General features: G+C 44.5%; 2 protein-coding genes across 4 annotated transcripts in view; one reads left to right on the forward strand and one right to left on the reverse strand.

The window, feature by feature from the left end:
• ift80 (intraflagellar transport 80 homolog (Chlamydomonas)) overlaps nt 1-2,201 on the reverse strand; it is a 65,025-nt gene extending 62,824 nt beyond the window's left edge. For both annotated transcript variants that reach the window (XM_031573823.2, XM_031573822.2), the window contains exon 1: nt 1,720-2,201. The gene's annotated coding sequence lies outside the window, so the exon portion shown is untranslated. The remainder of the gene's footprint in view (nt 1-1,719) is intronic.
• smc4 (structural maintenance of chromosomes 4) lies at nt 1-25,381 on the forward strand. 2 transcript variants are annotated; one of them, XM_031573821.1, is made up of 24 exons: nt 1-38; nt 2,668-2,816; nt 3,777-3,967; nt 4,485-4,676; nt 5,759-5,935; nt 8,042-8,206; nt 10,836-10,963; nt 12,498-12,638; nt 13,061-13,211; nt 14,538-14,702; nt 15,120-15,353; nt 15,843-16,028; nt 17,637-17,798; nt 17,983-18,208; nt 18,422-18,501; nt 18,749-18,901; nt 19,352-19,478; nt 19,866-20,055; nt 20,876-21,020; nt 21,512-21,685; nt 22,102-22,284; nt 22,595-22,827; nt 24,080-24,263; nt 25,022-25,381. In XM_031573821.1, the coding sequence occupies exons 1-24, from the start codon at nt 16-18 to the stop codon at nt 25,184-25,186; spliced, it is 3,924 nt and encodes a 1,307-aa protein (XP_031429681.1). In that variant the 5' UTR covers nt 1-15; the 3' UTR covers nt 25,187-25,381. The 2 variants fall into 2 exon arrangements, with proteins under 2 accessions (XP_031429681.1, XP_012693852.2); XM_012838398.3 differs by lacking the exon at nt 1-38 and adding an exon at nt 101-261.
• The last annotated feature ends 20 nt before the right edge of the window (nt 25,382-25,401 follow it).

Here is a 25,401-nt window from a genome sequence, read left to right on the forward strand (position 1 = left end):
ATTCTTGATTTTGGAATGGATAAAACTCCCATGATGCTGTGCGTGAGTTTGTAACGAATTTTGGTTCGACGAGCGAATTTAGGCGCCATTTTCGAGTGAGAATTTCTTCATAAAAGTCTGCCTAAAGTTGCGGGACCTTGATCATAGAACACTTGTTTAAGTTTTCCGTTTTTGTGGATAGGTACACAACAGTCATTGAAATCGAAGCGCTCGCTTTGGATATTCTAAGGAATATAGACCCATTTTACGCGGAGAGAAAAGGTAAACAATGACTCTAAAAGGCTAACGTTAGCTAGCTGTCCATCTTCTTAGTTTACTCAGCTAATGAGCCAATGTTAGCTGCCTTGTGCTAACCAATGAGTTACCGTTGGCTGGCTAATGTTTGCATGCTAGCTACCTATGTAATCTTAGGCTATAGTATTGGTATGTTTTTTGGTATTTGGTGTACGGTATTTGACAATCTAATTAGCTAGAAAACGCGAAATGACAACCATGGCAGTTACGTTGTGCTGTAAGGGATGAGTTTAACCCGCCAATTTGGTCCCTTGCCTTGATTTTTGAATTCTAACGACCAGCTATCCTGACTAGTTTGATTTCGAAGTTGTCATTGAACTCGGACATAAGCTTAGTGCTAGCTAATGTCAGCTCAGAGAAGCTGATAGCAGTATTATTACCAACTAGAAAAAAACTAAAATTAGCTTTGTTTTCGAATCTGAACTTGTAGTAACAGTTGAAGTGAACTACTTTTTCAAGTGTTTGTCAGGACGATGCACAAGTTAAGGTTAGCAGTTAACATGAGTAACTACCAAACATTAGATAAATTGAGCTGGACAGTGTAACTGTTAACATTTAACAATAGCTCCTAGCTTTCAAACGTTAATTAACTTATTAACTCGTTGGTAATTGTAATTAATATCAGGATACCCGGCATGCTGCCAAGTGTAACGGCAAAAAAGATAATTATAGTGATTTTAATGAACTGCAGAAATATTTCGTCAATAGACACAATGCCATCTAACGTTAACTTGTAAAATGCTTCTTAATAATGTAATGGCTTTAAAATGGCTGGCTTGCTGGAAAAGTTGGCAAACGGTTTAACGTTTGCTCCACGAATACGTTAACTTACGTTTTCTAGCTTGGAATGGTTAAGGTACAAGCAAACAAACATGCATATGTTCACTAACCAGCTAACTTAATTGTGGATGGGTTGAGTTTCTTGAGCAAAATTCAAAAACGCATCTCCATGCCAATTAACTCTGCACGAGTCACTCGAAGAATAACTTCAACGTTTTCTTGTAAATGTAGAGTTAATCTAATACGACCAGCATTCAGTATCACTATTATGATAAACCTGTCCATTGCATCATCCCTGGTTGTAGGTGTAACCACAATTCCGGTCACGTTCTACAGTCAATTTTAAAGTAAATAAGCGATTTCATTGCTATTTTCATTATATCGAATAATTGGCTATTATCCTGTCATGAATGAGAGGGAGGGGGGTAGCAGAACCTCTGAATGTGGAAATATGGTTGGTTTACATTTCTCTAAATGAATTCCGCATAAGTTCAGGTTTGGTTAAATGACACATCAAACGTTAGTTAAACAGTCGAAAACTACTTATTACGACTTGGATGCACAAACTGCTATCAGAGACTGACGTTCCTTTGGAAAGACTACCAGCTTGCTGACACATAGTACTGTTGTTAATCGCCTTCTTACCAGTATGGATACCTAGTTATTGGTCGAATGAGGCTTGGCAACGACAAATACTGTTAGCCAAGTTAGCTAACTTGAGTGCTTCCTGTAGCGATTCCACCAACCCCGTGTTTTCGTATTTGCCACCAAACGTGGTTACTTGAGTTGTCAAACTCGTACAAGGAAGAACATTTATTATTTTAATTTTCGACATGGTCGTTAGGAGACATCCAATTGGCTGGTTACTCGTGCACATATCATGTCATGGTTAGCATGTATAACTTAAGGACTGGTTTGGAAATGGCATAGTCACATATTGTTTGAGCGCTGTTCTCGTTACTGACAACAGGAGACGTCACCATTTTTTTTCGGTGGGGGTTCTTTGTAATGTGGCATAGTGACGCCTGGCCCAGCAAAGTAATTCTAAGTGTCAGGATAGAAAACGCCGAGTGAAATTTCATAGGTTACTTGCGTTGTCGGTTAAATCAAGACAACTTATTTTAATTTCAGAATATGTAATAAGCCATTTTGCACAAATAGTGGCCTAGTGCCTGTTTGCTTTACAACCGTATATCTCATACAAGTTTTTTCGTTGTGTAGCTTGCTACGTTTTCTTTCATTGTTGATGGCTGGTAAACGACACGACGTGATTATTCTTTTTAGACGTATAACTCAAGCGTCATTTGTTTTGTGATATTACAAGGCAGTAAATGCTGTGGCGACGCAGCAGTTTTTTTTTTTCAACGGTTTCCCTCCATTTTTAGACACTTCACACAGTTTAGTTCGAGATGCTCTCTGTTTATTTCAGAAGGGTCAACGTCTACACTGCATCTCGAGAGAGAATGGCAGGGCTGACGGGGGGTAAAGAGAGTTGCGTTTTGACATTCAAAGGAGGAGATGGACCAGCAGCAGTTCTGCTTGACGCACCACGGCACTGGATTAATGTCCTGACCTCTGTGAAATTTTCTCCAGATTTAAAATTATGCCAGCTAAAACGAGTAAAGTATCGGCCGCAAAGCCACGAGGGAAAGGGTCGCAGCCCCGGGATGACTCGGATGAGGAGTTGGACTTACCCTCTAAAGAAATGAACTCCAATGGTCAACAGGCACCACTCACAAATGGTAAGTAACAAAGGATGTATTTCACCATATTTTCTTCAAAATATTTGTGCGTTTTTCGAGTCTTCCGATGGATGTTGCCACTTTCACTATGACAGGGCAGATGGCAGAATTTTGATTGGATGCATTTATTCATAAAGTGCTATGTATTCATAAAACTAAGCTAACTGGCTAGGTAACTAATGTGCGCTGAGCACCAATAAATGTCCCTATTAATTTCAGAGATGACTAGTATTGTGCGGTTTGTGTATTCGTTTTGAGGCGCCATAATTACCCTAATAAATTGACGGATAGATAATGGATGGCATTGAGGACATCTAGCAATGTTTCTCATGGACTTTTCTTTGTTGGACTAGATGATGTAACTGTTTTTGACATAGTGAGGTGTATTATTGCCTTTTGCGCTCAGCAGTGTGTGACTGTTAAAATCTTCATGTTGTGTCTAATTGTAAAAAAAAAAAAAAAGTCAAGAAAATATCTTGTTCGCTTTGTTTGTCTTGTTTGCTGGTCTCTACAATCGATTGGAAACTTCAGTGATAATTCTACACAAGCGGCTTTATAAGCTGCGTGCACGGAGAAATAAGTGGACCAGCTGTTCGTTGTACTTTGATATGGATACGTGTGATTCAGTTACAGTTTACGGAGTAGTGTTTGCGTTTTGTGTGTTAAAGCAACAGCGATTGTGGGTTTGAAAGGCGCACACAATTTTTTCAGCACACCCAGAAGTTTTTATGAGCTGTGCTAAACTGAATTTCGATCATAGACAGTATGTGCAACTTAATTCCCGACCGTCCATGGTCTTTGTTTCGCATCTGTGAGCGTTCAGCTTATGATTTGTGGCGTTTTGTTTTGTTTGGTTTTTTTCTCTCTCTTTCTGAAGGAGGGGGGTGTTTCTGGCTTTGCTTTTTCACCCTCCCCTACACGCCGATGCACCCTCTCGAAATGAACTTTTTTTTGCTCTAGATGCCGTTCCTGGGGAGCCTGCCGAGGCGGTTGATGATCGAAGTTTGGAGGAGATTCTCGGTAGCATCCCTCCACCCCCGCCCCCAGCAATGACCAATGAACCGGGCGCTCCTCGTCTGATGATAACGCATATTGTTAATAGGAATTTTAAGTCGTACGCAGGCGAACAGATTCTCGGGCCTTTTCACAAGGTATGAGACTAAATGCAACCGTTTTCAGAACTTGAGACTAGGTTTTTTGCAGCTATTCAAGGAGATTGTTTAGTTTTAAAAGAGGGGTGTTGCCTGTTTCCTTCTTGGGTATTATGTGTGCTTTTACAGTTTTGCTTGGTTTTGTGACGCATTTGAACGTTTTAACCATATGTATAATGCATGGTAGTATTATAATTACATTATTAGATAAACTGTAATCTGTCAGTTTGACACTACACAATATTTTAAATCCTCTCTGTTTTTTAGTGTTGTATGGTTTTTATAATAAGTTGAGGACTAACCTTCTCCTGCTCTTGAGAAACTCTATTTTAACTCAGATTTACACCTGTGGTGTATTCACAGGTGCATTGAAATATCATCTCTATTAGCCTTTAAAGGCCCATATACTAAGTAGCCATAACCACTGCACACCCTTGGGGTATCCTTAGCATGTCTACAGATACCTTATCATATTGGTTTGTATTTTTAATATGCTGCTTCTCCACTGTGTTTGCAGCGCTTCTCCTGCATCATTGGTCCCAATGGAAGTGGGAAATCCAATGTGATCGATTCCATGCTCTTTGTGTTCGGGTACAGGGCTCAAAAAATCAGGTCCAAAAAGCTCTCTGTGCTCATCCACAGCTCTGACAAGCACAAGGATGTGCAGAGCTGCACGGTGGAGGTGCACTTTCAAAAAATTATTGACAAGGTAAAAATCAGTAACAAAAAATATGGCTGACACAAGTCTGTGTGTGTGTGGATTTATTTTTGCAGCCATAAACTACAGCTGGGCTTCTAAAGTTTGGGATGGCTAGTTTTATGTTTTAACTGAAAATTATAACTGCACAATTCTTTTTATTTATTTTTTCCCCCTCCCACCCTAACTACACTTGTGGTTGTTCAGGCCTTAATGGGCTTCTAGTGGAACACCACTAACCGAACAGGCCAAATCCAGAATAAAAATGTAAATACATTATTGTTTATGTATTTTTAATCTAACGGTCCAAGTGGCAGCCATCGTTTTTTTACCCCCTATTTTTTAAATCCCCAGGACACCCTGCATAGTTACTTTGGTAAATGAGCAAAAGCAAGAAGCTAACTGAATCTGTGTAAAAAAATAAAAATAATAATTAGGCAGGCCTCTAGAATTCTGACACTAAATGCCCACTTACATTTTTTTATGTTGGCCTGGTTTTGGTTGATTTTACATATTTAGTTATGTGGATTTATTTAATTATTTATTTAATTTTAAAAATATTTCTATAAAAGTCCTTAAAAGCAAAGTGTCATGCTGCAATATTTGTTCTGTTGGGGCAAATCTCATGAATATATGTGAATATATTTTTTGAAGTGGATATATTAAAAGAAGAATATATTTTTAGAAAAATATTTTCTTAACTACACCTATTGGTGTATTTAAGTGTCACTGCTAATCAAATGGGTAATATTCTCTTTTCCCTTCATAGTTTTACTTTCAGTCATTTCATGGAAATGCTCAACATATCAAGTCCCACATGGAACTTAAAAAAAAAATCTTGATTTTGAGTTTGTTATATTTTAGTTTAATTTTTATTTGATTTTACTTTTATTTTTTTCACAGTACTTGCAGATTAGAGGCTCTAATTCATCTGAGTAAAATGATTGATTCTTAAGGACAAAGAGAGAAAGAGGTTATGAAGAAGAAAAGTGTTAGTTTGTTCTCTGAGTTACTGTAGTATTTGTGTAGTTTTCTAGGACGCTAAAGCTGCTCTGATGTTTGTGCCCCTCCCCCCTCACTCCTATCCACTCCAGGAAGGAGATGACTTCGAAGTCATCCCCAACAGCGAGTTCTGTGTTTCAAGAACTGCTGGCAAAGACAATTCCTCCACCTACCACATCGATGGCAAAAAATCCACCTTCAAAGATGTGGGCACATTGCTGCGCAGTCATGGTATTGATCTGGACCACAACAGATTTTTGATTTTGCAGGTAATTAAATGCATGTCCTTTGCTTTTGCCTGTTGAAACCCCCAATGTCTGTGTAATTTACCAGCACCATTTCATGTGTACATTTAGTTGTTGTTGTATTTCATTTTAATTTTTAAGCTGTTATTTATTTAATTATTTTCTGCAAGTGAAGTATGTTGCTGTGGCAAACGCTTGCAGAGGGGAACTTATTCCTCCAGAGGCCCTGGACAGCTATAGCAGCGCATCATGGTTTTCAACCATCCTGAGAGTGCAAACCATTATTTGCTGCTTTAGGTTTCTATGGGCTGAGCTACTAGACCTCCGGACAGGTCGCTGAGAGGAGTGAATCAACAGGTAGCTCACACAGTTCAAGGGACAGTACGTCGCCACCATACCTGCCCCGCTTTAGCAGCACGTAAATATTGGTGTGTAGAGAAAGCCTAACCCCAATATTACTTGTGCTGCTTCAGTATGGCAGGGTCAAGCATCAGCTGGTGTGTGTGTGTGTGTGTGTTTTTGTGGGTCTCCATCCATCTGTGTCTTTCCTTTCTGCATCTTTTCTATTAAGCATGTTTTCTCCCAGTTGAATCAGTTCATGGTTTGTTTGTGTGGCACAGAATTTAAATATTGCATTTTCAGTGGATGGATTTTTCCTGGCTAATTGTTTATTCAAGCCCATTTCAGTTTCACAGTGTGAGTTTTCTGGGTGTCAGTCCAAGGGGAATTTCCTGCAAGCAGAGTAGGTGTGTGTGCGTGTGTGTGTGTGTGTAGGGGGAGTGTGTGTCGGCGTCTAACGGCTCTCCCCTTCATGGTGCTAATTGGTGATGTGACGCAGTTTGGTGGGCGCTCGTCCGTACTTGGTATGCTGCATCCCACTGACCGCTGGCCCAGGCTGCTGTGTGTTTGGGATGCCACTGAGCTGATTTGGTCCGATTTCCCCCGTCTCTCTCCCTCTCGCTTCCTCACTCTGACTGCTCCAACCTGCTGCTGTCACCTTCTGACGTAATTAGCCCGACACAAAGCAAAGGTCAAGGTTAATTGGTCCCTGATCTGTTTTTAATGAAGCACACTCGCTCGTCTTTGTGCATTGTGTTGCTATGGGGGTTTCCCCTCGAGTGTCATGGCCCAGGCTGGGGTTGATGTGGGGTGGGGGTGTAGATTGCACTGGATCATCTTGTGAGTCTCTCCCCCTAGGATGATGCCAAGGCTGGGAAAGCCAGGCTGGGCTGCTCCCCTCAGACCCAAGCAGAGAATCAGCCTTCTCTCACTCAGGGGCCTGTCAGGGCTCTGTAGGGCAATATGCCACAAAGTTGTATTATTATTGTTTTTAGTTTTGAGGGCAGCAGTGTGCCAAAGTTGTACTTATTTGTTTTTTCTATTCTATTATATGTTTCTATTTTTTTAGGTCAGTTATGTGTCGACTGAAGGCATGTATTGGTGTGTGTTAATCAGATGTCAACTGACATTTTTTTTTTTGTTCTAGAAAATAGTGATAAAATGGTTCATCCAGCGAGTTTGTTGCTCCGAGTAAAATTGCTGTTTAGTCATTGACTGTGGTGAACAGATAAAGGCGAGAGAGTGACACATAACTTAAACTTATAGGCAGGTTAGGGGATGGATGACTGGCAAGTGGTTTGTGGTTTTTCCATGAATGCATTGAAAAAAATGTTTATTTTGGAGATCAGTGGCCATGCAGTCATTTAATGTGTGTTTTATGTGATTTTTCTTCTTTTTTTAAGGTTGATGCATTTTATTCAAGGAAGATTGGAATTTTCATTGAATGTTGATTTTTGCATTTTATTGTGAAAATAAATTAGCTACTTGACACACGTTTATTGTTAAATTAAGTTCTCAGTAGTTTTGACACTTTCCCCAGTTTTCTTCTTGGGCCAGGGAGTCCTCTTATGCTGTGTGTGTGTGTGTGTGTGGGGGGGTGTGGGAGAATAAGAATCTCATTCTGGATTCTCTTCTGTCTGGAGAAGGTATATTTCATCTAGAGTATGTCCATCAAGATGATATTTTTTAAGTGTGTTTTATATATATATATATATATGTGTGTGTGTGTGTGTGTGTGTGTGTGTGTGTGTGTGTGTGTGTGTGTGTGTGTTGCGTGGCTGCCGCTTGCAGGGCGAGGTGGAGCAGATTGCCATGATGAAGCCCAAAGGTCACACTGAGCACGATGAGGGCATGTTGGAGTACCTGGAGGACATCATCGGCTCCTGTCGCCTCAAGCAGCCCATCCACACCCTGTGCCAACGGGTGGAGCAGCTCAACGAGCAGCGGGGAGAGAAGGTAGAGTCTCCCATCCATCTTGCCCTTCCCCCCCCCCCCGTACGGCGTTCACTTCTGTGCTAGAGGAGACGGGAGTTGGATGCTCGTGGTGTTGGGCATTCATTTCTTGTTGTTGGGTCTTAGGCCCTTATATGGTAGTGCGTGGGACTGCTTATCTATTCCCAACACACTGCACGCACAGTGGGGCCGACGCTTGTAAAATAAGATTTGCTTTTGACCGGGCTTTGCGCTAATTCTCTTGACACCTGCCCAGGCGCTTCACAAGGCACAAAGGCTAATCTTGATACGCTCTCCAAAAACTGCCACGTTTAGACACCCAGTTAGACACCCAGACCCTCTGTCTTTTGTTAACCCTCGGCATTGTCCGGGCTAAAACAATTTAACATGGGATAGTGTGAAAAGAGTTTTTCTTTCTTTTCTTTTTTTCTTTCTTGAAGGCTATGTGTAAGATCATCTGTGTTAGTGATCCCTTGAAAATAAATATAAATATACATCTAAAAATAAAATACATTTTTATTTTTTATTTGTTTAGTATTTGTGTAGTACACTGTAGCCAAACTGTGCCTGACTATGTGGCTCTCCTATTCAGTTGTTCTTCAGGAGGATAGGCCGTATGCAGAAGAGGCTGGGTCAGGCCTGAACAAAGCCATGTGTTGTGAATGGGGGGACACTGACAGACGGACTCACAGGACATGACACATCAGATTACCCACTATCTTTTAGGGCCCAATATTTGGGCTCAGTGCTGTCAGTGTCCTTATTAAAATTCTGTAACGCATCGTTAATGAGCTGGCCTAAATGACATTTTACTTGCTAATGTGACGACAAGTAGTGTGAACGCTGGAGAAACGTTTGGTTAGGGTCTGGAATTTATATAGTTACTTACATTTTTTTGTTATTAATTAATTTGGTTTTGTTTTTGCAATTTTGTTAACACTCAGTCTCAATACTGTAGGGTTTGTTTGTTAGATTGATTGATTGATTTATTTATTTATTTATCTATCTATCTATATTTATTTATCTATTTTTATCTATCTCAGTTTTGGGTGTCTTGTCCTTTTTCCCTCCTGTTGTCAAAGTTGAGCTTAATGGCTTACAGGGCGACATGAAATAATGACGGAGATTTTCACATTTAGTCCTCCTCTAAATTGAACATTCAAACTGAAACTGGTTTCAGTCAAATGTAACGAGATCATTGCCACAGACAACGTCATTAATCAGTCATACGTTTCCTGTCCAAATAATTAACCAGACTATTTGTAGATGTTTGTCAGAACAGTTTTGGGCAGTGTGTGTGTGTGTGTGTGTGGGGGGCAGGGTTTCAGGGAGAGCGCCATATAACCGATTGACAGACAATAAAAACTGAATGCATAATATGTTTATGTATGAAAATAGTTTTTTTTCTTAATATATCTAGATTATTTTTAAGCAGTGTAGCCAACTTTTGACCTAAAGTAACACTTGCGCCATAGAAGTGTGCTCTCCAAAGTGGGTGGTGTAGACCAATATTTCACTGCACCTCAACAAACATGACACCTAGGAGAAACACTTGTGTTTTCATTTTACCCTCAATCTAAAAACTAAAGTACCCTTTCTCAAATAACACAGTGTTGATTTGGCAGCACGCCATAAAATTCCTGTTTAATGCCCCCTACTTGCATTATTATCTCCACTTTAAATGTCTTATTTTGTGTTTGAAGGTCATTACTATAGGGGCCTAGAAGAAGGAGTTATTTACTGGGGCAGTAGATTTGAAATCCTCTGGCTGTAACCCACGAGTCTTCCCTCCTGGGGCTCTGCCCTGTGCTGCCCTCTTGTCTAGCACCCAACTCTAGGATTGGGGGAGGGGGCGGGGGGGACATGTCACAATGCTCTTCACTAGTGTCCATGATTTCAAGTATCCACCCGGGATTTGGCCCTGCGTTTTTCAATTGTAGCTCTCGTTTAGATAAGCTGTGGTTTTAGGGGGGGGGGTCGGGGGGGGTCGCAGGGCATGGACTAAGGATGATGTAGTGTGCCACCTCCACTGATAGTCTTTGGCGATCCTAAGGCATTATCAAACTGGTTTTAATTTCTCAAGTTATTTGGTAATTTGGCAAGACTTTACTAGACAGTTGGGTCTACTTGTAGAAACAATGTGGATTCATGTCAAATCTTTGAAGGGGCTTTTGAAAGCGGCAGAGTTCTGCTGATCAGTCAATAAGACAATGATCTACTGTTATCCCCATCTGCTATCAAATCCTTTCCTGAATTCTTGCGTTTTTACTGCAAAAAAAAAAAAATTTGCTGTTTAGCTTTTCGTCTCTTGTGTACACTACGTGGCCGTGTTAAGTACATTGTGAAATATACAGCAATTGTGTAAATAGTCGCCCACTGAGATCCCTGATCAATACTTTGTCATCCAGTGGGCTGCTTAAGACCAGCGTGACTCATAACTCAGACACTGGTTGTCACCTTGACCACGCTTTGTGTTTTTCTTTTCAAATTTTTTTTATAAACCTGTGATGTGCCTTGGCTGTGTTGTAGAGGTGGAGCAGTCAGGACATGGAGAGCCACTTATAGAAGTTGTGTTTAGGTGAAAGGTGTTGACTGTGTGTGTGTGTGTGTGTGTGTGTGTGTGCGTGCCTAGCTGAACCGGGTGAAGATGGTGGAGAAGGAGAAGAACTCACTGGAGGGGGAGAAGAACGCTGCCGTGGAGTTCCTCCAGCTGGAGAACGACATCTTCGGGAAGAGGAGCCAGCTCTGCCAGTACTACATGTACGTCTCCGACCCTCCCGTACCGACACACACACACACTCACACCCCCACCACATCTTACAAGGACATGCAGACAACATTGTACTCTGTTGGCTGTGCCTGAGTGTCTCGAGCTGTTTTGGACACCAACTTTGTGGACCAAAGAAGTGCCATTTCATGTCCATTTCAGTGTGGTGGCACACATGATCCACACACACCCAAACCCTTTAAGGACGCAGGCACACACACCCAAACCCTTTAAGGACGCAGGCACACACACCCAAACTCTTTAAGGACGCAGGCACACACACCCAAACCCTTTAAGGACATGAGCACAGCACAGTCCTCTGCTTGGGCTGGAAACTGTAGGGTTGTTATGGAAAACTTTGTCACAATGCAAGTCCAGGTCATGTGCCGTTTCAGTGTAGTACCACACGTGTACACAACCATATATTAGGGTTGAGGAACACACACACACACACACACACACACACACACACACACACTCTACAAGTTGCATTTATATCAGTGGTGTGTGTGCCCAGAACAGAAAGCATTTAGCCAAGCGCTTTGAAGTGGAAAGCGGGGCAAATAGCTCAGTTCAAAATTGTTGCCCGTCTGGACAATGCATTACTTGTTTTAATGGCTGGAGCTGAGGTTAGTATTGTAATGTTTGGAGCGTTGAATCATGTGAGCGATGCTTGGGTACGTAGCTGAAGCGGGCACTCCTCTCTGTTTTCCTGATTTCCAGTTGCACTGGCGACACAGACAACAAGACTGTGTTATGATCATGTTTAAGTCTGTGTGCGCTGGGCTACTGTTGAAGCATCGGCCTTGTGTACCTTTTTAGTACATCCTGAGGAAGTCAGAAATGCCCCATTTAATTGAAGAGAAGTTACATTTCGTATGACTGTCATTAGTCTCCATCAGTGGCGGTTGTAGTTCTGATTGCCACCAGTAGGTGGATTTTATTTAATTTTTTAAACTTGCATATATTTGTTTTCTTGTATAGAGCACCCACAGCCAATTACATTTTGCAACCACCGGTGTGTCTCCACTGGGTTGCTTTCTTGGTTGTGCTTGTGTCCTTTTGTGAAGTAAATGCATCCTAGCCGTAAGAATGCCTTCTTAATGTGCTTGACGCCGTCCCTGTGAAGCACATTACACAGCAGTCTCACGTGGCCTGTTTGTGCACTCATAAAACGGCATATGACAAGTGGTAGCATTTATATGGCTCTTGGAAGTGGGCATGTATTTGTGGGCCTAAAGGCCAAACTCACCCTAAACCAAGCTGGAACGGTGGACGTATCAGCCCATCATGATTCGCATAAAAAGGTGTGGTGGTATGTACAGCCGCCTTGATTTTTCATGGCCTGCTGACTGTCTATCTATTTGACTGGTGTGTGTGTGTCTTTCTGACTCTGTGTGTGTGTGTGTGTGTGTGTGTGTGTGTGTGTGTGTGTGTGTGTGTGTGTGTGTGTGTGTGTGTGTGTGTGTGTGTGTGTGTGTGTGTGTGTCCGTTTGTTTAACTGTATGCCTGCGTTTCTCTCACCAGCCATGACCTGCAGAAACGTGTGGCAGAGCGCGAGGCGGAAAAACAGCAGATCCAAGAAGACACCAAGGAGCTGACTGAGAAAAACAACAAACTGGCCGAGGAGATGAAAGAGAAGACCCAAGCCCTGAAAAATGTGGAGAAGTAAGGTCGCTTGGAACAAGGCCCTTTTAGCGTGTGTGTGAGAATATTGGGGAGGGGAAATTGCACATATGCTCCTTGAAAAAACGTTCTGTTCTTGAGATAAGAAGGAAACCCTGGATGGAGTATCCCTTCCAGCGTCCTTCTCGTCAACTCTCACTGTGTGTGTGTGTGTGTGTGTGTGTGTGTGTGTGTGTCCCTTCTTTGCTTTGTTCCTTATTGTACTTCAAGACTAAAGAAGCCCACTCTGACCTGCTCTGCTAAGTTGCAGACACTTATTGTGTGTTTTAGTGTAATGCAAAACTGCAGAAGAACACAGCTCGACATGTTCAGCCTTTTTGTTTAGCTCAGTGTTTCTCCTCCTCTCCCCGTGCTGCAGCCTTACAGTGTGTGGTGGTGTGGTGTGTTGCGTCTTCTCTCTGCAGGAAGCTGGGTAAGGTGACCAAGTACATCGAGACCCAGAAGGAGAAGTTCACTCAGCTGGACCTGCAGGACGTGGAGGTGCGCGAGAAGCTCAAGCACTGCAAGAGCAAGACCAAGAAGCTGGACAAGCAGCTGGAGAAGGACAGGGAGAAGGTGTGTGTGTCTGTGTGTGTCTGTCATTTATGATCCCTGACTAAGCATGGCCTTTCCAGTTGCTAAGGCATGCAGCATGGCTTAATCTCTTAACTAATGAATCTGGCATCAGACAACAAAAGCAAAGATTTGTCTTCAGATCCACTTCCAGAAAAGGCAGCTGGTCCCTTACAAGCAAAAAGCGCAATCAGTCAAAATGTTTCAATTTTTTTTTTTTTTTTTTTTTAATTCAACTTTATTTATTACTTAAGTACTATAATAAACGAGTGAAATTTGAAACTTCACGTGGGATTTCTTTTGAGGGAGTCGCTTGTTGATGTAAAGCCTGTAAAGTTTCAGATCTACAGATGAAGGTACAGTACGGGCCATTTTGCAGGAAATGCCTGGCCCTGTGTGCAACTACTCAGACGGCGTTAACCCAGCTCAGCCTGTAGGGGGAGCACAGGAGCCTGCTCTGTAGGAGTTGGCGCAGCGAAACTGGCTCAGACACTGCTCTTGGACGGCAAGCTACTTGTAAAAAGTAACCAGAGCTATTCTTAGCCGCCATTTATATTAATTAGTCCACTTCTGTTTCTGCCAGCGTTTACATCCCCTTGCAAAAGTGTGAGTTGTGTTGTGTTTTTTTTTTTTTTTTTTTTTTTTTTTTTTTTGGCCATCTGTTACACAAAGCATTGTGGCTGACAAAATGCCTTTAAATAGCATTTTGAGTAACAATGATGGTTAATTACAGTCGAGTTTTGGACCTCTTCCTGGGAGTTTAGGTCAGAGGCAGCTGAAGAACTGCGATTGTAGATCAGGCCCACTATTTAGAGGGTCCATCAGAACCATCCTCTCTTTGCCTCCTGGAGGAGGGCTCATTTCCACATGTCCATAGTGCTGCTCAGTTGGGTGCCCTGAGGGAGGCGACCCGTGGTTCTGACCCGCTGTGGATCCCCTTTAGCATTAGCTTCTATCTGAGCTCATACTGATGTCTCTGGTACTGGGCCTGTGTGTGTAACCCCGTGACTGGGCTGGTCTGTGGTACTGAAGTCTGTTAGAATTTGCCTGTGCTGGTTCTGATGTTTGTGTAACCCCAATACTGGACTGTTACTGGTGTTTGTGTAACCGTGTGACTGGACTGGTACTGATGTGTGGCTCTCTGTGTAACCGTGTGACTGCTGGTACTGACGTGTGGCTGTCTCCGTGTAACCGTGTGACTGTGCTGGTACTGATGTGTGACCTGTCTCTGTAACCGTGTGACTGTGCTGGTACTGATGTGTGGCTGTCTCTGTGTGACTGTGCTGGTACTGACGTGTGGCTGTCTCCGTGGTAACCGTGTGTGTGCAGCTGGTGGAGGTGAAGAACATCCCGGCCAGCAGTGAGAAGATCATCTCTGAGGCCACAGACAGGAAGGAGCAGCTGGAGGTCCAGAAGGTCAAGGAGGAGGAGAAGCTGGCCACGGTGATGGAGAGCCTCAAGGAGGAGACCAAAGGCCTGCAGCAGGAGAAAGAGGTCAGCCGTGTGTGTGTGTGTGTGTGTGTACACGTCAGGCCTTGTGTCTTACTCCTCACAAGTGACATACATGTAGTTCAATTAGCCATTTTCTCTGCCGATGTGTGACCTGTGCAGAACTGAAAGCACTGCCTAGAGGTGTTTCATGGCTCGTTTCCAGTTCCTAGGACACATCTTTTTACTCTGCATGCATCAAAGTTCCTTTTTGTTGTCAGATCTGTTTCACTGCATCACAGATGCGCGATTGCCACGCAATACGAAACCATCTTTTTTACCGCCTTTGCTCTGTCTCTCTGAGTCTGAAATGAGATGTGCTCATTTCATTTGTTCGCGGTTCTTCCCTTTCACAAAAACTGTAAGCGCTGTGAGGAGCGCTGGTTTTGACCCCCTGTTTCCTTGCATCTCTCCCTAACCCAGGGCAAAGAGAAGGCGCTGATGGAGCTGAGCAAGGATTTGAACGAGACTCGCTCCAGGATGGACGTGGCCCAGTCGGAGCTGGACATCTACCTGAGCCAGCACAAGACCGTGCTCACGCAGCTCAACCAGGCCAAGGACACCCTGCAGGGGGCCACCGACACCCTCAAGGAGCGCAGGGCCGCCATCAAGGAGCTGGAGGTCAAAATCCCACAGTGTGAGGAGCAGCTCAAGAAGGTGTGTTTGTTTGTGTTTATTTGAGCAAAGCTTAAAACAGTTGTAGATACTATAGCGAGTCATATTATGCATTAGATTACCTTTTTAGCATTCTAGTAGCATTCTTGTTCTTAATCAGTCGTGAAATGTGTTGAGTGTTTTGTGAAATATCACTGAAAGCAGTCATTCCTGCATTAAGAGGATTTTCATGTGTATAAGGAGCATCCGAAGTCAGACCCCAATCTAGATTGCTTCCATCCGTGTGGACTAGCTAAGCTATTGGCCAAATAAATCTCCACCTTCACACTCTCCACGAGTTAGACCCTGAGCTCAGTGCACTCTGCCTGGGGAGCGTCCACTTTCAGCTAGATGCTGTCTGAGCCTCATACCCACACTCACACACCAGTAGAGGCAGCTCCGCAGTCGCTTCCTGTTTGCCGTCACTGCTAATCAAGTCAAGAGGAATCTTCCGTAATGTTAGTGTGTGTGTGTGTGTCTGTGTGTCCACAGGATGAGAAGGAGCTGGAGCAGGGGAGCCAGGCGGACGGGCAGGCCCAGGACACGCTGCGCGATCTGAGGCAGAAGGTGGAGGAGGCCAAGAGCTCGCTGTCATCCAACCGCAGCCGCGGGAAGGTGCTCGAGGCCCTCATGCAGCAGAAGAGTAGCGGCAAGATCACTGGCATCCTGGGACGCCTGGTGAGAAGAGAACGCGCACACACACACACACGATCGCACACACACACACACGATCGCACACACACGATCTATCTAACAAACACACACAAGCTAATGATCAGACGTGTGATATCACCCTTCCTACTCGAGACTGGGATGCTGCTGCATTTTCTCCACCTGTTTTTTGCTGTTTTTTTTCTTCCCCTTGCATAAACGCTCTGCTTGCTGCTGGCCATTCCCACCAAACTGTTGAGCGCAATTTTTACTCTGCTTACTCTGGATTCCGCAAAAACTTGGTTGAAAAGCGAATCTGAATCACGGGGTAGATCCACAAATTTAGTTAAACTTTCGCTAACGTTGCGAGAAACGGCATTTGGCCTGGGGAGAGATCTGCTCTCAAAGTGCTATTCTAGTTCATTCATTTTGCGTACTTGTCCCTTAATGTGCTTAGATTCTTGAGCTGAAAGAGTTTAAGGAGTTTGGGGGGGGGGGGGAAGCAAATAATTAAAAAGATTAGCTTGTCTGTTAACGTTTTTTTTTTATTATTATTATATGTGTAGACATGCCATGCAGCAATAGTCATGGGGATTGAATATGTGGCTGTTTCATTCGTGATTGCAACCACATTTCTTTGAGTGCAATATTTATATATTTAATTTTGTTTTCCAAGCAATTATTGATCAGTCAACCAGAAGGTTACAATGACGTGATGCGCTTGCTAAATGTTGGTTGGGTATGGGTCAAATGTGTGTGTTCAGTTCCGGGGTCTGGGCCTTTTAGAATCGTTTTTGTCGTTCACCTGTGGATAGAAGAAAAAAACGCTATGTGCTATGGACGTCATCCTTTTTCAAAACTGAAAAAAGTTTTCAAAAATATCTGGATAGATAGCCACAAGCTCCATGAGTATGGCAGCACTTTCAGATAAGGGGGGTTAGCTGTTATGACTGGAATGGTTAACAAAAACCAACAGAACCCTAACACCCCCCCAAAAAAACTTTAGGAGACTGGGTGCAAGCTACCCTCACAGTTACCCAGATAGCCAGTGAACCTTTGCAAAAGAGGACACATCCCTCAGTTACCTAGATACCCAGGGATCAGGCAAGATGACTTTCTATTGAGACATCACACTGAAACTAATGCTCCAAGTCAGGAAAAAATGCTCTCTGGCCGTCACAGGAGCCCTCTTGTCTGCCCCAAGATGCCCTTTTCATTTTATGGATCCGTGACTGCCGGTGCCACGCCACGAGCTGAGTTCTAACCCCGCCGTGCTCCTCCATCACACTGATCCAGCAGCGGAATGAATTGCAGAGACAGAGAGAGAGAGAGAGACAGAGCAGATTGAGGTCCTCCCGTGGCCTAGGGCTCGCTGGGCCACTCTTCAGCATGACAAAGACCTGGGAGGAAATATTAAATACTGCATGCCGTGTACTGTGGGAAATGTATAAGCGTCACTCCAGGCTACGCTTTTATTAATGTTTTCCTCTGTGTGACGCTCTTTAATATTGTGTAGATTTAGCGCTGATTCTCTGCGAGTGGGTTTTATTATGGTTTTGCCAGGCCTGTGTTGTCACGCTCGCGTGTCGTGCACGCTCTCAAATGCTCCGTCCGTCTGTCTCTGTCGCTTGCCAGGGTGACCTGGGGGCCATTGATATGAAGTACGACATCGCCATCTCCTCCAGCTGTGGCTCTCTGGACAACATCCTGGTGGACACCATCGACACCGCGCAGAAGTGCGTCAATTTCCTTAAAGCTCAGAACATCGGCGTTGCCACATTCATCGGCCTAGACAAGGTGGGAATCTAAAGTGTGTGAGTGTATGTGTGTGTCTTTGCCCATGGGTGAGCATGCCCACACACACTCTCTGTTTCTTTCTCTCTCACTTACACTCACATAGGTACAAACAGATATGGTATCAAACTAAAAGGACTTCCTGACACAGTTGATGTTTACTAAACATTTGACCTTTGACCCTCAGATGAAGGTGTGGGAGAAGAACATGGGCGCCATCTCGACCCCCGACAACATCCCTCGTCTGTTTGACATGGTGAAGGTGAAGGACGAGTCTGTGCGGCCGGCCTTCTACTTTGCCATGAGGGACACGCTGGTGGCCAAGGACCTGGAGCAGGCCACCAGGGTCGCCTTCCAGAAGGACAGGCGCTGGAGGGTCGTCACCATGCAGGGCCAGATCATCGAAATGGCCGGTACGGTCTGTCTGTCTGTCTCTGTTTTTCTGTCTGGGAGACTATGGATTAGAGACTGGGGGTGCTGTCTGTCTGGGAGAGTATGGAGTGTGTGTGTGTGTGTGTGTGTGTGGGAGAGAAAAAGAGATACAGGCTGGAAGAGTCTGCCTGTATGCATGAGTCTGTCTGTCAGGTTAAATAAATGTCTTCTAATATGTCCCGCCCATCGCTCAGGTACCATGACTGGAGGTGGCAGCCGTGTGATGAGGGGGAAGATGGGCTCTTCCATCGGCTCTGAGATCAGCCAGAAGGAGGTGAGCAGGACCAGACAGACCGAGAGATTCCATAAAGAAATGCTCTTTAACAATAACAATGTTTGTCAACATGTCTATGTGTTGACTGTTCGTTTGTTTGGAATAACCAAGACTGTTCAATGGCACTATATGTGGTCAAATGGAAAAATGTCAAATGACCCTTAATGAATGGGGAACTCCAACAGTGGTGTGTCTGTCTTCACTCATGTATTAACTTGTGTGTGTGTGTGTGTGTGTGTGTGTGTAGCTGGACCAGATGGAGAGCCGTCTGCGGGAGAACCTGACCCAGAGGCAGGGCTGGCAGCAGCAGAGGCAGCAGCTGGAGGAGAGGGTGCATCGCCAGAGACAGGCGCTCAGGGACATGAAGAACACACTAGAGAAATACACCGCCAGCATCCAGGTAAGCAAATATATATATACACACACACACAACAACTAGAGAAATACATCATCCAGGTACGCAAATATACACAAATACAGCATCCAGGTACGCAAATATATATATATACACACACACACACACACACACACATACATAGGAGAGAAATAAATCGTCAGCATCCAGGTAAGCAAACATGCTTAAACACACATATTATATGTTCAGGCATCCAAACACTTGAGGGGTACACTACTAACATTTAGCTAAGCCAGCACACACAAGCATACACACACACACAGTGTGCATCCAACATCAAATCACAGGTTCTGGAATGGTCCATTTTCGCTTGCGCACACACACATGATCACTCAAGGGCAGAAAAGGCTAACATTCAGGCCAGTTATTTCTCTGACGTCAGGTGTTCGTGTCTGTCCCTGGTGACTAGTCCTCACCTGTTCTTTGTCTCTACAGGGCCTGGCAGAGCAGGAGATTCACCTCAAGTCTCAGATTAAGAAGCTAGAGGCTAGCGTCCTCGCCGCTGCCCCCGACAAGACCAAGCAGAAACAGATGGAGAAGAACCTGGAGGCCTTCAAGAAAGGTGTGTGTGCGTAGTGTGTGTGCGGAGTGTAGACCGTGTGCTGGAAATGGAGTATGTGCAGTCATGTGATCTGGTGGGAGTATGTGCATCGATAGTCATGTGATCTGGTGGGAGTATGTGCATAGATAGTCATGTGATCTGGTGGGAGTCTCCCAGGGTTCACTTTGAATGGCGTAATGCTCAATGCTCTCCAACCGTTGAGAATTGGGGGTGACAATTCAGGTACACAGCTAGATCGCCATGGCCACATCCAGTGTAGAAGAAATAAATCTAAATTTGTACAACTCCCAACAGTTCCACAAATCTATCTGGAAGCAGGATCCTGGGGGAGAATCTAGGAAGGTGACACTAACCCCTGCTTTCTCTCCGTTTCCCGCCCTCCCTTAGACTTTGAGGCGGCGTCCAGTAAGGCAGGGAAGGTGGAGGCCGAGGTGAAGAGGCTGCACACCCTCATCGTGGACATCAACAGCCACAAGCTGAAGGCCCAGCAGGACAAGCTGGACAAGGTCAACAAGGGGCTGGACGAGTGCACCTCCGCCATCACCAAGGCCCAGGTGGCCATCAAGACCGCGGGACGGTGAGTGATCCGACCCCTCGTCCTCTATCTCTCGTTACCGTCCTCTGTGATCCTGCAGTTTATCTGCTGGAGTAGGGGGTTGGCGTCACCTAAATCATACGTTTGACTAGTAAGCAACACACACACACACACACACACACACACACACACACACACACACACACACACACACACACACACACACACACACACACACAGAGATGTATGCCTGTGCTTAAGTGTACTATAAATCCCTTTGGATAAAAGCATATGGTAACTGAAGGAATGTGAAATGTAAATATAAGCTGCTGTGAAATCTATAAAGGTTCCTGTGGTTTACCTGTGGGTTCTGTCCCCCTGTCCCTCAGTTAGAAGTGTTGGTGTCAGCAGAGACTTTAAAGGGAGGAGATGTATGGCAAAATGTGGCAGATCTGGAACTGTATTAGACAGCCAATCAGATTGTCGGAAAAGGCACAACTGTTTCATGTCACCTGAAGCAATGTATAACTATAGCGCAGCAAACCTTAGCTTTGTTTAAATCTGACATATACAACACAAATGTTTTTAATAAATGCTGAAATAGTGTTCCAGCTATGTACTTTAAAGGTCTGTTTGGCCACCCTATGTGGAGTTAGGAGTCTCTCCCCATTCATTTAGATAGGAGCCTGATCTTGTTTGCCAGAAATAGCTTCCCAGAAGCGTGACCAGGAAGGCTGCTGAGTGGCGAGACGCCTATCAGGGCTTTGGTGCTATAGTTTTGAGCACAGTTCAAAAGGATATTAAAGAAATGCTGAAATAAACAGATTCATCAAGATTTCCTTTCTCATCATTTCCTCCCCAGTAATCTGAAGAAGTCTGAGGAGACTGTAGCCAAGGAGGAGCAGGAGATGGAGGAGAGCAAGAAGACCATGGAGGAGCTGACGGAGCAGCTGAAGCACCTGGAGGAGCAGGCAGGAGAGATCATGAAGGCCTGTCAGGAGGCTGAGGTAAACTCCACTGCAGCCTCATCGTGCCCTTAACAACACTGAGGCCCTGATTTATACTGGCTTGCGGACGTGTACACGGACAGTTGCAGACGCCACGGAGGCGTAGTTGTTCTTTATTACTCTCTCTAGTCTGCTTTCAGTCCAGTGGTTGGTGCTCTTCTAGCGTAGTGGCTGACATTTACGTCACACGGGTGCACAAAGTCTAATCAAGCTGTTAGGATCTCACCCATCCCCTCACATGTTAGCTAGTTGGCTGGCCTGCTGTCCTGGAAGAGATTTGGGGGGTGGAAATTCAAACGGGCAGTTTAAAATGTTTATTTATAAATGTTTTTATTTTTACCTTTTAAGAAGGCTTAGGTAACCTCCAGTCTTGCCATTCCCTTGATTGTGTATCTTGCAACAGGTGTGCCTGTATGCAGGGCCCACACAGTCATGACTATGCTAGAAATGTGTTTGTTGATGGATGTGCTTGTGGTCCTCCTGTCCTGTAGGAGGCGCTGCCAGAGGTGCAGGAGCAGCACAAAGCGGTGCTGCAGGAAATCAAAGTCCTGCAGGAGCAGGAGCACGCCGTGCAGAAGGAGTCCCTCAACGTGCGGCTCAAAGTGGAGCAGATCGACACGGCCATCACCGAGAACAATACCAAAATCAAACACTGGCAGAAAGAGGTCCGTCAAAAATCACACACTCACACTCTCACTCGGTCTATATGACCTGTTAGTTCTGTGGTGTTGGAGCCAGAATGGGGCTATGTTGGCTAATGTTGGCTATTCTGCCCAGAGGCACATCAGCTGAAAGAGCTTTTAGAAAGTTCTGAGGGACTGGTATATGATGACTTCCTTCTCTCTTTCTGTGTTTACCCTTACTGTGGGTATTGACTACTTACACTCACTCATTATTTTGCTCTCATACTAATTTTTTATCTTTTTGTCTCTCCCTCTCACACACTCACTTTTCCTCTCATACTCATTTTTTGTCTCGCTCTCCCTCACACACTCACTTTTGCGCTCATACTCATTTTTTTTTTTTATCTATCTCTGTTTTATTATTTTCCTGACGTTCATTCTGTCCTGTCCCTCCTCAGTGCACCAAGCTGTCTCTGCACTCCGTGGATGACAAGCCGGCGGAGGAGCTGGCCACCCTGAGCCCAGAGGAGCTGCAGGCCATCCGCAGCTCCGATGTGCTCAAGAACGAGATCGCCCTGCTGGAGGACCGCTGCGGCCACATGAAGCCCAACCTGGGAGCCATAGCCGAGTTCAAGAAGAAGGTACTGATGGCCACCAGAACCACTGATTAATGCACTCACTGTAGTAACACTTCTGTTGGATATAAGTATTTAGGAATAGTGATGTATTAACCACAGTCATGCCTCTCCTGCTGCTTCAGTTGATGATCATGCCGATAAAGAATGCATTGGTTGTCAGTACTTTAGAATGGAGAAAAAAATTGGGATGATTCTGGGTGTTCGCATGTCATGTACTGTACAATTTCACCTGATTGGTTTATTCACATCATAAGCCCTGAAAACAGACCTGCTTGTGTCCCTGCGTACACTGATCCCTGTGTGGTCCCTACAGGAAGAGCTGTATCTGCAGAGGGTGGGGGAGCTGGATGAGATCACCACGCAGAGAGACGACTTCAAGCGCGGCTACGAGGAGCTGCGCAAGCAGCGGCTGCACGAGTTCATGGGCGGCTTCAACATCATCACCAACAAGCTGAAGGAGAACTACCAGATGCTGACACAAGGGGGAGACGCAGAGCTGGAACTGGTCGACAGCTTGGACCCCTTCTCCGAAGGCATCAACTTCAGGCAAGGACTCCCCATGAAATTGAGCCAGTACTTTAGAGGCAATATCTGGACTGTTTAAAGATCAGGGGTCTGTACAGTCAGGTCCATAAATATTTGGACATTGACACAATTTATCATTTTGGGTCTACGCCACCACAATGGATTTGAAATGAAACAATCAATATGTTTTTCTTCACCAGGGAAATAATTCTTGTCGTCCACCACAGTTGTTTTCCGTGGTCTTCCGGGTCTTTTGGTGTTGCTGAGCTCACCAGTGCGTTCTTTCTTTTTAAGAATGTACCAAACAGTTGATTTGGCCACACCTAATGTTTTTGCTATCTCTCTGATGGGTTTGATTCGATTTTTCAGCCTAATGATGGCTTGCTTCACTGATGGTGACAGCACTTTGGAATCTGTTGCTGTCAACTCTCAATATGAAGTCCAAACACAAATACCACACTTGAAATGAACTCTAGACCTTTTATCTGCTCCTTGTAAATGAAATAACAAGGGAATAACACACACCTGGCCATGGAACAGCTGAGCAGCCAATTGTCCAATTACTTTTGGTCCCTTAAAAAAAGGGGGGGCACATATACAATGTGTTGTAATTCCTACACCGTTAACCAGATTTGGATGTAAATACCCTCAAATTAAAGCTGAAAGTCTGCACTTAAACCATCATGATTGTTTCATTTAAAAACCATTGTGGTGGTGTACAGAGCCAAAATGATAAATTGTGTCTGTCCAAATATTTATGGACCTGACTATCTTCTGTGCTTTGAGAGAGCCGTGTTAGCATTAGCGTCCTCTTTGTGTAGCCACATCTCTGCCTGTTTAGAGCGTGCAAGCAAAAAAAGCTTGCTTATCAATTGCAATTTCAGTATTGCCAGGGTTCCCACGGTCATGTTCTTGTACTCTTCCATTAATAATGTTTCATTGGGCGTATTTCTGCACCGTGAAGGTTTCCGATTGAATTGGCAGTCAATTAGCCAGTTAGAAAAGTAATGGAAAAGGTTAATTCATTTTCATTCAGTAATTAGGCTCAACCTGTGGTGTAAGGTATGCCATTTTGGTGTACTTTGAGGTTGTGGAAGGTCATAGACACTTCATTAAAATCCTTGAAAAGGTTTGAGATGTCAATGAAAATCGGTGGGAACCCTGTAGCGCTCTATTCTGTTTAGCCATCAAAGGTAATTTCCTAGTATTTGTCCCAGCAGTGACATTTGAGGCGCACAGCTGACGTGACTGTTCTCACTGTTCTCTTCATTAGTGTGCGGCCCCCCAAGAAGAGCTGGAAGAAGATCTATAACCTGTCTGGAGGAGAGAAGACGCTGAGCTCGCTGGCCTTGGTCTTCGCCCTGCACCACTTCAAGCCCACGCCACTCTACTTCATGGACGAGATCGACGCTGCGCTTGACTTCAAGAACGTCTCCATCGTGGCATGCTACATCTATGTGAGTGGAGCTCTTTTGAGAGGTTTACAGTAACGCATGGCTAGAATTGGATCTATTCAGTGATGTTCACAAGATGGCAGAATTATATAGAATAGAAGTGCTTTCGCAGCGGCGAGTCTCCGGTTACGGCATGTCGGCTGAAACCAAAACGCATAGCAGGGAAACACGCTGCGGCTGTGTGAGTAGTCAAGTGTTAAGAGTTAGATTAATTTAGTTCAGGCGTCTGATTACAAGTCTGTAACATGCTGGCTCTGGCCAGTCTTCTCTGGCTAAATCTCTCGGCATTGTGTAATAATCCCCTTGTTGGAAACTCATGATAAAGTAATCTTTAACAATTAGAAATCTTAAGCAAAACTGCCATCCAAATCCAGGGGAACCCGTAAGCATGTGTCTGGTTGAGTAACACTGATCCTCAGTAAAGGGGACTGTCACTGATCCATCTTACCTGGTCTCTGGAACAGGGAGAGGGGATTACTGCGGGGCCTTTGGGTCTTGGGTAACTCTGCAGCATTGTGTAAGGGGGTCTGGGTCCTGCAGCATTGTGTAAGGGGGTGTGGGTCTGGGTCCTGCAGCAGTGTGTAAGGGGGTCTGGGTCTGGGTCCTGCAGCAGAATATCAGCCTTTGTAATGTGGCATTTCCACTCCAGGCCCTGAATTAATCTGGCCACCCGGGCACTTAGCTACGCCGCCGGCAGAGTCCTGCAGGAGAATGGCGTGCTCTCGCTCAATGCTCATGTTTTTTGTTTTTCACCTCCGCAGGAGCAAACAAAGAACGCCCAGTTCATCATTATCTCCCTGAGAAACAACATGTTTGAGATCGCAGACCGCCTGATCGGCATCTACAAAACCTACAACACCACCAAGAGCGTTCCCATCAACCCCAAGACCATCAGTCTCCAGGAGCTGGTGGAGCCCACGGCCTGAGTGCTGCACATACTTGCCTCAGGACTTGTGTTTATGTATCCTGTCTTGTCTTTTAATTGTGACAACATGTTGTCTGATTGTTTTCCTGTTTCAATCTTGTCTTTTTCTCTCTGTTCATCATTGTGCACAAATTCTCTTTCAACATGAAGCTGCTCTTGTTTTTCTACTATTATAAATAAACTTTATTAAAGTGTTTACAGTGGTGTCATCATCTG

Source organism: Clupea harengus, chromosome 9, assembly GCF_900700415.2.
Source record: "Clupea harengus chromosome 9, Ch_v2.0.2, whole genome shotgun sequence".
Lineage (NCBI taxonomy): Eukaryota > Metazoa > Chordata > Actinopteri > Clupeiformes > Clupeidae > Clupea > Clupea harengus.